Genomic DNA, 13,447 nt, shown 5'->3' on the forward strand with positions numbered 1-13,447 from the left:
AGAGGAGGACTTACCGATAATCTCTCCTTAATGAACATCCATCAACCATCGTTCCAACCGGATTCTTTCTTCCTTTTTATGATGATGGAGATTGTTTCAATACTCCTTTTCTACGAGACCTTGTTTCGGTCTATACCATTTGCTGTGAAGATATAGGACCCTATTTTCAAAACACATTGCATGTTCTTGCAGTGGGTAAAAAACAGAGAACATACTCGTTGGGAATTGAAATCCGCTTTCAATTTCTAGACAGATGCCATCAGAGTATCAACCTAACTTAAATTAAATGATGTATACAACTATACACTAATTGCTAACTGGATATGGATGAAATCCTATAATGTCCTTGATACATCTACATCAGCGTGCTTTGTAAACCTGCTAAAAAGCCTGACTTCATATATTTAAATTTTGACAGTATTTTAGAAGACGGTATCTCAAAATGTGCAAAGATTCTGCACGCTGGTCTTTCTGGTAAAAATAAAATACAGAACATCACTGCTCTCCTTTGGAAACCTGAGGATTCGGAAAGTTATCCCAAGGGCATCTGTTTGTTCATGACCAAGTGTTTATCTCTTAATTATGAATATCCTTCTACCAGGCACTTCGATAATGTAGAAGTAGGATACGCGGTGTTTGTAGCAGCAGCAGCAGCAGCAGTCACCCTGTTGCCTTTATAAATACAAAGTTCACCAGTCAAAACAGCAAAGCCAGCCTAAAACAGAGCAATGTAAAAATAATTTGTCAGCCTACTCACATCTTTTCTACAAAATATCATATAGATAGTTGCATTCTTAACATTGGCTATTATTTCTAGCATATTGTTCAACTGATTTAGTTCCTTGATTTTCCAAGCCTCAAATACGATTAAATAATTAGTCATAATAATCAATCAATTTTTGTGTCAAAATATATTTCACTGTATGTTTCTGAATTTGATTACATATTGTTATGTGATATAATTGATCGTGTGGGCTTTCCTTTTCGTTGCAGGCGCAAGTCGATCTCGGGAAACTGGAAGACAAACACCGGCTCAGCCATGCTAGAACAGATCCAGATGACGGAACGGTATAAGATGTGGGTGGATGAAGTATCTGAGCTGTTCGGAGGGCTTGATATCTGCGCGCTAGAAATTATCGTAGCCAAGGACGGGCGCGAATTCATCATCGAGGTGAACGACAGCGCACTTACCCTCATGGGAGATTCCCAGGAGGAGGACAGGCGCCATGTTGCAGAGTTGGTTGCACATCGTATGCAGGTCAGTCTCATATAGTGCTTTCATTTTTGAAGTAGGGAAGAACAAAATAGGAACTGTCGAATTACATTTGTGACTGGCTGAACACAATGACCTTCAATATTTATTACAATCACTGCCAGCACTAGTGCATAGGAAGATTTTGCGTGCAGTGAGATGAAGTGGTAGAATACAGCATGCTCTAGAAATGCTTATGTAAACTAATTATATAATTGTCTTCATTTGCAGCATCCTATCCTATGAAAATAGTAAATACTCTTCACTAGAAAACATTTTAAATATCAAGCAATTGCCAGCATTAACAAATTTCTGACTTCGGAACAAATTCCGTATTACATATCGTCAAATACTAAGAACATATGTTTTGCAACATGTACTTATCACCTCTTGTTAGTAAAAGGAATTAAAACCTGTTTCGTTACTTCTCATCAGTAGCTTCGTTGCTCCAAATATGGTCTATTGTAGCCTTAATTTGGACAAAACTGCGGCTTCTCACGTCTGTGATTAATGGTTAGTGACAACCCATGCTTTGTTGATGAATACTAAACGACCTTACACTCCAGATCAATAAATGAAAGCAGGGGCGTTGTCGCTGAGTGCCATTGTCACTGACTTCTCATCAAGATGGATGCGGTTCGAATTCTAGCCGATGCACATGGGGTTATCGAAATGCACCTGTGTTGTTTAGATTCAACGTAAAATTTAATTAAAATGTCAATTTTCACTATGCGGGATGGAAATTAAAACAAGTAAGAGACCATGAGCAGAATATTACAATGTCGTAAGTTTCAGGTCTGTAGCTTGCACCGTTACGCTATAATATCACAATGAATCCAGGGTTAATGGCTCGAAACGCAAGACGATGGAGTGTACAGACACCTAAGAATAAGTGTGAGAACAAATGCTTATTGGTTATTTGCCAGGTATCACGATGAGTTAGGACTTGAAGGGTAGCAAAGAACATGTGACAATGCAGCCAATATGAAACAAACGGTTCACGAGGTTGGCAGCCTCGTTGGGAGTTGAGGAGCGACCTGGAACGTAGTGTTTACAACCGGAACATGACTAGTGTGTAACTAGTGAACACATACCGCTTAGCCATGGCATAGTTCACATCGAGGGAATATTTGCACATTATTATATTTTATAATTTACGGAAAAGTAGGACAGAATTCTCTTGCAGCTGCGGAGATGTACGCTGAACGATTTCCACAAAGAGGGGCTCCATACGGGCGTACGTTAGATCAGTCACCTGTGATCTGCATTTAGGGCCCTCACACAGGTGACAGATTCCCAATCACTTTTCACCCAGTCTTTTCTTAAACGTCAAAGTAGTTGCAAATTTATCGAACATCTCCTTTGGTAAATTATTCCAAACCCTAAATCCTCTTCCCATAAACGATTTTATTTCCTCAATCTGTCCTCTTAAATTCCATCTTTACTTTCACTATTAAGAATGTTCTTATTTGGAAATATTCCACTCAAGCACATTCGTTTTCTAATGCCATTTCACGCCATCTGTCTACAGTAGTTAAAGCTCGGAACATACCGCTTGGTCAAGCAGCTCGTCTCCTCACTCCCAAGTCTTCCCAGCACATAGTTTGCAACATCTTCGTAAAAGTAAATTCGTATCTTCGTCCTGCGGTGGCGCAGCCCATTTCAGGCATTTGGGGTGAGCTACATGTACATGCCAGGCCTCCTGCCAATCTTAAAATCCTCCCAGAAGGGTATTGGAAGTGTAGGTAGGACAAAAAGGACAGACGACTGGCTGTGAATGACGTCCACGTTACCCGACCATCCCTCAGGCTGCATGTTCTCAACTCCCACATACAGTTTAGTTCTAAGGAATACAGAAAAATGAAATAAACCGGTGTTGTGGAGAGCCAACGCCTGCCCACGTTTTATTAGCACTTCGTTCCGTCCCTCCAGTGAGAGGTTGCCTATTTTTTTTTTTTGCTAGTTGCTTTACGTCCCACCGACACAGATAGGTCTTATGGCGACGATGGGACAGGGAAGGGCCAGGAGTGGGAAGGAAGCGGCCGTGGCCTTAATTAAGGTACAGCCCCAGCATTTGCCTGGTGTGAAAATGGGAAACCACGGAAAACCATTTTTAGGGCTGCCGACAGTGGGGTTCGAACCTACTATCTCCCGAATACTGGATACTGGCCGCACTTAAGCGACTGCAGCTATCGAGCTCGGTAATTGCCTATTCTAGTCCATAGTCTGACCTGTCTTGGTTAATAGCGTCACTCCATTCTCGTTTCTTCTAGTGAGAGGTTGTGTATCCTAGTACACAGTCTGACCTTTCTAGGTCAACAGCTTCACTTCATTCTCGTCACTTCTGGTGAGATGTTGTCTTGTAGCAGCTATACAGGGACAAACTGACACTGAAAAAGTCATGCCCAGGCGTGATGCTGGTAAGCCTAGACGTGATCTTCGTGGAGAGGACCGCATATCAGAATTTGCTGCAGAGGACACCGGAAGGAGTACTCGCCAAATCTTGGCGGTGATAGGAGTGCCCCATTGAATCGTCCTATGAATATTACGGGAAGACCAGCAACATTGTACCACTTGCAGCGATTGGAGCACCTGAGAGAGATTATGTACCACACATGGCCTTGTTCTGAATGGGTCAATAGTCAACCAAAAATCTTTGCTCACAGACGAGGTCTCATTTACGAGGAATGGCATCTTCAGTTTTCATAACACCCATGAGTGGTGAGAATAATCCCTATGCTATAAGACGATCCTACCACCAGATACGTCCGGCTCCATGGCTAAATGGTTAGCGTGCTAGCCTTTGGTCACAGGGGTCCCGGGTTCGATTCCCGGCAGGGACGGGAATTTTAACTATCATTGGTTAATTTCGCTGGCACGGGGGCTGGGTGTATGTGTCGTCATCTTCATCACGACGCGTAGGTCGCCTACGGGAGTCAAATCGAAAGACCTGCACTTGGCGAGCCGAACATGTCCTCGGACACTCCCGGCACTAAAAGCCATACGCCATTTCATTTCACCACCAGATAAGGGTTGCCATTAATGTTTGAACAGGGATTTTTGGTGGCATTATCATAGAACCTGTGGCATTACATCATAGACTGACTGCTGTATCTTATCTACAGTTTCCGGAAGGCAATCTACCACCACTACTACTACTACTAGAAGATGTTGCACTCCATACCCGACAACACATGTGGTTCCTGCATGATAGAGTATCCTCGCACATTACCAAAGCAGTGCACAGCCACCTCGACGCCACTTTCTCTGGGTATCACAGGGAAGTGGAAACCTTGGAAGAGCTCCGGGAAAGTGTCTTCGAAGCTACTCACGACATCAGACAAAACCACAAGGTACCGAGGTGGTTTCAAGAGAATTTTCTCGGAAGGTACTGAGCATGTATTACCACCAACGGTGGATAATTCGAACACCTGCAGTGAGAATGTGCACCATTTCGCACGACCAATCTGGTCTAGTGTGTCACACTCTAAAAGGCACACAGACGCTTTGATGTTGTGTTTTCATTTTTTCTACTAAAAATTTAAACTACGCTTAGAGTTTTACGTGACCTATACTTTTGTGATCATAAGCCAGATAAGCTAAATTTTATGCGGAGTCCAGCGCATAGAACGTGACATTTCCTTTCGGAAATCCCACATGCATTGGCCGGGAATCAAACTCAGAGTACGTTGGTGAGAAACGAGCAGCGATACCACTGGGATTGTTTCTATTTCACCCGATCCATCCCGTTTTTACTGTGGGGTCAGGGGTTGTAGGAAATTTGGCAGAGTTTTAAGGCCGGATGCTGTTCCTTTCGCCAACCAGTACAGGAGAAATGCTGCATGATAATGCGGTGGTGAGTGTCGTGTCTTGTTGTGCGATGCGTACAAGTGTTGAAGGCGACTTTTTAAACCCCCAGTCCCCGAGCCATGTGAATGCATTTGTTAATGTAATAATCCCTGGACCAGACAGGAATCGAATCCGGAGTCTCAAGGACGGAAAACTCGATAAGCATGGCGCAGTTGTTAGCGACACGCTGTTCCGGCAAGTTTTGTGCTATCGGTTACCTCCCACCCTGCATATACCAATCCCATTGCTCTACAGCCCTGATGGATTCTGGCCTGCCGAGTGGCCGACGTTCAGCTCGAAGGCTTGCTGATTACGAGCTGACGAGTGGTCAACAAGACGAACCCTCTCGGCCGTTATTATTCGCTTTATAGACCGGGACTGCTATCTCACAGGGCTCAATTGTTCTCACGTACGATGAGTGGACAACAAACCAGCCCTGAAATCCAGTCAGAAGTCCCTGATTTGGCTGGGAATGGAACCTGGTTCGGGCAGGTGTTAGGCTTGCAACCCCTGGACTGCGGGGCCAGCGCACTGTAGTCTATATCCAGGTACGTAAGGTACGTAAGACTACACGCTTGCCTGCAATAAATGAATGATAATACGAGGGATGTAAATAAAGAAATGTCAACGTAGTAGAGACACTCGCAGGAGATCGGGCATGCGCAAAAAGGATATGGGAGTGGTCAGGTGGCGCTGTTGCCGATGTGTAGTGTGCATTTGACGGCCATCCAGTTGGGAGTGTTGTTGCTGTGTGGCGTTGAATTGAAGAGTGCCGATCTCACTGTTCTGAAGCATGTTTTCAAAACGTGGTCAGCGTTCGTGGGTTAAAATCGAGGTTGCCCGTGGCAAAAATGCATCACAATATTATCGGGGATTACGTGAAGCCTGCGGCGGGAAAGTATTACCGTATAGGACGATTGCACGATGGGTTAAGGCGTTTCGTGCGGGTCAAAATGAGACCACTTCTCAAGATCAGATTGACATCGTACGCGGTCTCGTTTCTGTAGAACATCGATGGACTGTCCAGGAATTATCAGTAGGTTTTTATCTCAGTCATGAAACGGTGCGACACATATTAACGAAATGTCTTAACATGAGGAAAATTGCGTCCCGTTGGATTCCAAACCAACTCACCGACGTACAGAAATGACATCAATAAGCACTGACTGGCAACCACGTGGACAGATACCGCAAGGAAAGAGACGCATTTCTGCAGCGTATTGTCGCCATTGATGAGACGTGGGCACGGGCCTGCGAGCCTGAATTAAAGCGCCAATCGAATGAATGGTGTCGTCCAGGTTCGCCACGTCCACAAAAAATTCAACAGGAATCCATTCGGGTGTAGCATATGCTGAATGTGGCATACCTCTACGAGGGTGTTATTCTTACGCATGCTGTGTCTGAGGGACAACCCGTCAACAGTGACTACTATTGCCGATTTCTGGAAAGACATCTGCGTCCGGCTATGCAGCGCAAACGGCCATTGCGAGAAGATCGCTCTATCATGTTGCATGACAACGAACGTTGTTATGTCGCAAGCAATGTCAAGCTCTTTTTGCTACTGTGGCATTGGGAGGTCTTGGAACACACTCCGTACTTACCAGACATGAGTCCTTGTGACTTTGACCAGTTTCCGAAGTTTAAGAGACCTTCCGAGGCCGCCTATTTCATAAGGTGCCATCTGTACTCCGCGCAGTAGGGAACTGCGTCGCTGGCATCAACGGAGGACGCCTCGGCAACGGTTCCCAACGGCTCCCCGACATTTGGAAAAACGTAATAGACTTTGCGGGTGACTACATTGAAGGAATGCAATGCAATTGTACTTGTTAATTCATTAAATATTGCGTTCTATCAATATTGCCAATATTTTATTTACAGCCCTCGTAGTTCTTCTGTAACATAAACTTCAAATTGTGTTCTTAAGTCTCCGTAATAATAAAGTAATGGACAGATTAGGAATCCTAGTGCATTATTTTTTACCATAGTAATGGAAAACCAAAGAGAAAAGCCATCAAAATTGTATGTTCTTGTACTACACAACAACAATATACCTGTCTTAATTATTGTTACTACATTTGACCAACTCAGAAAGATTCTTGCGAAGTGGCAGGCCAGTAAGCGATGCTCTAACTAATGTTGTAATTGGCTGTTGAATCCTGTCACATTTATATGGCTTTACTGATACCAAACCTACCTTTATGAGGTTATTATGGAATAAAAGTGACAGGAGTAACCAGTATCCTTAAGTGCACATTCACCCGGACAAATTCCACAGACAGAACAAGTGGCCGCGCGGACCAGACTCATTCAGTCCATAACATACAGTCTGCAGAATTCATTGCAAGAATACTTTTATGCATTTGTCTAATGAATAGTATCCACGATGGTATCGTGAATCCGAACTTTCTTTTTTATGAGTGACGAAGCATGGTTTTGTTTGAGTGGATATGTCAATTCACAGAACAATAGGATCTGGCATACGAGAAACCCGCATATTTTACAGTCAAGACCTCTGCACGATGAGAAGGTGGGTGTATGTTGCGCTATTAATGCCCAACCCATCATTTAACATCTGTTAATCACCAGACTCATATGCGCGGTGATCGTTGCACGGTGGGCCTACTTTTTTTTTATTATTATTAAGGTGAGTAGCCTCGCCATCTATAGGCTACACTGGGCAATGATCCCTGCGTGCAGGGCCCACTATACTAAACTTATCACCTGTATATATAAAAGAACATGTCCTGACTGACTGACTGACTCATCATCGCCGAGCCAAAACTACTGGACATAATGAAATGAAATTTTCAGGATACGTTTACATTACAATGTAGGTGCTCGCTAAGGAAGGATTTTTTGATATTCCGTCGCTGAGAGGGTGAAAAGGGGAGTGAATTTTTTAAATGAGTGTATCTATATCTAAAAACTTTAAAAGTTTATAGATGTAAAAATTGGTATTTACAATCTACTTCAAAAATAAAGAAACACGTATTTCTTATTTCGGAAAATCCCAATAGGAGGAGCGAAAAAGGATGAAAAATGGGTTGAATGCCTTGAATGAGGACACTTATTTCTCAGAAACTGAAGATATTACAGACCTAATAATTTGTATTTAGGATCACCTTTAGAAATAAAGAAACAGTACTTTTTTGTTTTTGGAAAAATCCAATTAATGGGGGATGAAAAGGGGGATTAATTTTTAAAATGAGTGTATCTATATCTCGAAACTTTAAATGTTTACAGACGTAAAACAACTGGTATTTAGAATCTCCTTTAAAAATAAAGAAACACGCATTTTTTATTTCGGAAAATCCCAATAGGAGGGGTGAATAGGGTGAGAAAGTGGTTGAATGCTTTTAATGACTATACTTATATATCAGAAACTGAAGATATTACAGACCTGAACATTTGTATTTGGGATCTCCTTTAAAAATAAAGAAACACGTATTTTTTGTTTTTGGAAAATCCAATTAATGGGGGGGGGATGATTTTTAAAATGAGTGTATCTATATCTCAAAACTTTAAAAGTTTACAGATGTAAAAATTTGTATTTAGAATCTCCTGTAAAAATAAAGAAATATGTATTGTTTTGTTTTCGGAAAATCCCAATACGAGGGGTGAAAAAGGGTGAAAAAGCGTGAAAAAGCGTTTGAATGCCTTTAATGAGGATACTTATATCTAAGAAACTGAAGATATTACACACATGAAAATTGGTATTCGGGATCTCCTTTGAAAATAAAGAAACGCGTATTTGTTTGTTTTTGGAAAATCCAATTAATGGGGGTTAAACGGGTGACAAATTGGGGTGAATTTTTAGATAGATTATAACTACAGTGTATCTCAGAAACGTAAAATAATACAGACGTAAAAACTGGTCTTTGGAAACTCCTGTAAAAGTAAAGAAACATAGGTGACTTCTTTTTGGAAAATCCACTTAAGGGGAACTAAAAAGGGGATGAAATTTTAAAATGAGCATTTTAAAAGTATATCTCAAAAACGTAACATGTTACAGAAGTGAAAATGGTATTTATATCTCTATAACAAGTAAAGAAACATGCATTTTTTTGTTTTCGAAAAAAAAAACACTTGGGTGGTGGAGGTAAAAGTGACTGAAAATTCTGTTGAATTCTTTTAATTAGGATACTGATATCTCAAAAACTGAAGATGTTACAGGCGTGAAATTTTATATAAGAAATCTCCTTTAAAAATAAATAAATACGTAGTTTTTGATTTCGGAAATCCACTTAAAGGGGGAGAGAAATTGAAAAATTAGTTGAAATACTCTTATGAAGATACAGTTATCTCAAAAACGAAAGATTTTGCAAGAAATACGTAGAATGTTTTGGAAATCCACTTAAAGGGGGGGGGGGGAGGGAAATTGAAAAATTAGTTGAAATATTTTTATGAAGATACTATTATCTTAAAAACGAAAGATTTTGCAGACGTGAAAAATGGTATTTGGAATCTGCTTTAAAAGTAAAGAAACACGTATTCTCGGAAAATCCAATGAAGGGGAGCGGAGGTGAATAAAATTGAAAAATTAATTGAATTAATTGTATGTGGATACTTACACCCCGATCAAGGTAGCCAAGAATAACGGCCGAGAGGATTCGTCGTGCTGACCACACGACACCTCGTAATCTGCAAGCCTTCGGGCTGTGCAGCGGTCGCTTGGTAGGCCAAGGCCCTTCAAGGGTTGTAGTGCCATGGGGTTTGGTTTTGGATACTTACATCTAATAAAAACTAAAGGTGTTACAGACGTGAAAATTGGTATTTGGATCTCCTTTAAAAACAAAGAAAAACGCGCTTTGGGAGGAAATCATCTTGGGGTCGGGGGTGAAAATGAGTTGAATTCCTTTTATGAGGACACAGATCTCAAAAACTGAAGATGTTAGAGTCGTGATAATTGGTATTTAGAAGATCCTTTACTATTAAAGAAACACGTCTTCTTTTTTTTGGAGGCGGTGGGGTGAAAAAGGAGTTGAGACCAAGTGATTTTACTGTTCATAATGTACTCATTCTAATCATAAACCGATCATTTTAAATCTTTCCTCTGTTCGTTTTCAAGAGCCATCTTACCGCGCGAGTTGGCCGTGCGTTTAGGAACGCCCAGCTGTGAGGTCGCATCCGGGAGATAGTGGGTTCGAACCTCACTCTTGGCAGCCCTGAGGATGGTTTTCCTTGGTTTCCCATTTTCACACCAGGCAAATGCTGCGCCTGTACCTTAATTAAGGCTACGGCCACTTCCTTCCCATTCCTAGGCCTTTCCTGTCCCATCGTCACCATAAGACCTATCTGTGTCGGTGCGACGTAAAAGAAAATATCAAATAGCAGATAGCAAGAGCCATCTTTTCGTTTGGAGAACTTGAAGTTAGATTACAGTGGATTTTCCTGGCATATAAATAAAAATTTAAAAACATTTGAAATAAACGATAGGATTGTTATTGTCCATGCAATTGTTCACCTCTATAATAAGGTCAATAATGCACGGAAGTATATCATTCGTATCGCCAGAAATCGCGCGCACTTTCCATCGCGCGACAATGGTGTTGGTCATATTGCCAGCCATGACAATGGCAGCAGATGTAATTTACCGCCAAGTAGCGGTCTTGCACCTTGCTGCGGGGTCCAGGACATCAATAATAATAATCTAAAGTCAACTAATGTCACCCACCCTAATAATAATAATGTTCTAGACCGTCGTCAAAACGTGCGGACCGCGCTGGAAACGGGTCCTGGACGGGTATTGACTACGAATGCAGTCCGGCCGCGGGTTCAGTACCGCGAAAGCACCCAAGATGACAACACGCCGGTTCTCTTCAAGGATTTGATCCATATTAAAATGCTTATAGGAAAAGATGCCAAAGATTTAGGGACCCAACTGACCGGGCGGAATACCTGGAGCTAGCCCAGGAAGGACTAAATCGATTGCTGGAAATAAAGATTGAAAAATTGGAGTAACTTTGCCGCCAGATCGCAAATTTTGGCGGATTATATAAAAAATGTTGAGCATTCAATTATAAATTTCAGTATAATACCGTAGGGAAGCACGGGTATCTTGCTAGTGTTGTAATATACTCCCATACTGAGCACTGTTTAGCAAGAATATCAGAGCAACAACGCTATCGGAACACAACTGAATAGGATGTTCGTTGATGTTTTGCGAATAAAATTTCCCATGATACTTCTGAACGGATCTGTTGCACTAGTCCAAAATCCAGCTATTTCCGGTAGCGCTATTGGCTGATTTTATCCTTAACCAAAGCTCATAATCCGTTACAAGTAATCGGCAAGTCTGATCTCTCTGATTGCCACGTAAGGTGAGAGTCGTGCTGTATCCAATCCTCCTCCTGTCTACTAGGAAAAGAATCATTAAAATTTCTCAAAAATTTGTAGTTAAATTTTGAGAACTCCGTTTCCTTGTAAAATTGTGGTATCTACTAATATAGTTACTGCGGGCTGTGTACAGAACAATTGTCAAAGCATATTATTCTATGACTGTCCAAAAGGTCGAAAGGTCGAAAAGGTTTTTGGCCTAAATATTTTTAATACAATATCACATTGTTCTACGGGGTAACCCACCATGTTCAGGTAAGTGTTTATTGACGACTGCTCCACAAATGCCTGTACAATGAAGCATGTTTCCATTATTGTCACAGGTCTTCCACTTTAAGTCCAATCGTTCACACTCTCCATGTCCAATGTACATTTCTCTCATCGTAATAATCTCCTTCTTGGGAGGCAATGGAATTTCCAATTTTTCTTAGGATCGTTGCACAAAGTCCAAAATGGGGCCCTTTCATTCATCCACACTGCGGTAACCAAACGCTGTTCAACAGAAAATCTGCTTATATCGACCACCATGATCAATATTCCCGTTCGCTGGGCTATGTGGCTCAGACGGTTGAGGCGCTGGCCTTCTGAACCCAACTTGGCAGGTTCGAACACTTCTCAGCCCGGTGCTATTTGAAGGTACTCAAATACGTCTGCCTCGTGTCGGTAGATTTACTGGCATGTGAAAGAACTCCTGCGGGACAAAATTCCGGCACCTCGGCGTCTCTGAAAACTGCAAAAAGGTAGTTAGTGGGACGTGAAGCAAATATCATTATTATTATTAACATTATAATATTCCCGTTAGACGTGATGAAAGCTACCTCCTTCACGAATTGTTAAATATTGTTAATAATTGTTAGGTGCCCCGCAGAATAATCTTGTAATTCAATTTACTTTCTGTCTCCTCTATCTGTAGACTTTTCACAGATAATAAATAAAAGCATTCTCGAGGTGCTACGTGACAATTAATCTAAAGTTATAAACCATAGTATCTATAATTTTACCTGAAATCGAAACCAATGTGATTTGAATTACCATTTAAGCCTTTCTACTTGCATTGATTTGGATTCAAGCCATGGTCGTCTTGGCGAGAAACCAGAGAACATGGCGACAAAACTACCCAGTTATCAAGCGTCACAGAATTTATCAGTATATGTGGCTCACCATGCTCCATCCTTGGGATTCTCCCAGTCCATAAACCTCGTTCATTCCCATGAGAATACTACCACCCTACAATAAACTGAAATGAGTCTCCTAGAATGAGTAATCAGCCTAAAACGTCAATGCGTTTCGTAAGTATCTTAAGCAGTGGAAAGCTTTTGACTATCTTCACTACTTCTCGTATAGTTTACCTGGTTTATAATTGTCTGCCATAACTCTTTGTAATCGAGAAGTTGCTATCAAAAACAATTTCCTAAAAGCCGATAGGCTTCAAAAGACTGAAGTACGTCTGCGTAAAATAGCATCAGTAAGAAGAATGCAATGCTCCAGTGGTATACGGCGGTAGTGAAGAATCGGGCACAACACATTTGAAAACTCAAGGACCAATGCAACGGACGTTACCAAAGTATCTGTACTCTGAATTTTACACCCCAATCAATTCTCCATCTACAGCGTTAATAACAATGAAGTTCGTTCTCTATGGGAACCCCCTCAAAAGCCAAGTCGAAGCAGATATATCTTCGTATCCTTAAAATATAACTTTATTGTACAGAATTATGTCAAAAAAGAGATTTAACAGCACCTCGTTTCCATATAATATTGTACAACGTAAACAATACTCAAATGCGTACCTCACGTACTGCAACGAAAGCAATACAGTTTCATTCAAGAGAATCTTCTTTCTTTCTTAATCTGTTTACCCTCCAGGGTTGGTTTTTCCCTCGGACTCAGCGAGGGAGCCCGCCTCTACCACCTCAAGGGCAGTGCCCTGGAGCGTGTGACTTTGGGTCGGGGATACAACTGGGGAGGATGACCAGTACCTCACCCAGGCAGCCTCACCTGCTATGCTGA

The 13,447-nt window shown here is 41.6% G+C and overlaps 1 protein-coding gene across 1 annotated transcript in view; it reads left to right on the forward strand.

The window, feature by feature from the left end:
• The window catches only part of Syn (synapsin), a 713,980-nt gene that overhangs the window by 660,341 nt on the left and 40,192 nt on the right, over window positions 1-13,447 (forward strand). The window contains exon 6 of the mRNA XM_067140976.2: window positions 994-1,258. Within this exon, the coding sequence (XP_066997077.1) occupies window positions 994-1,258 (265 nt within the window). The remainder of the gene's footprint in view (window positions 1-993; window positions 1,259-13,447) is intronic.

Source organism: Anabrus simplex, chromosome 2 (genome assembly GCF_040414725.1).
Source record: "Anabrus simplex isolate iqAnaSimp1 chromosome 2, ASM4041472v1, whole genome shotgun sequence".
Lineage (NCBI taxonomy): Eukaryota > Metazoa > Arthropoda > Insecta > Orthoptera > Tettigoniidae > Anabrus > Anabrus simplex.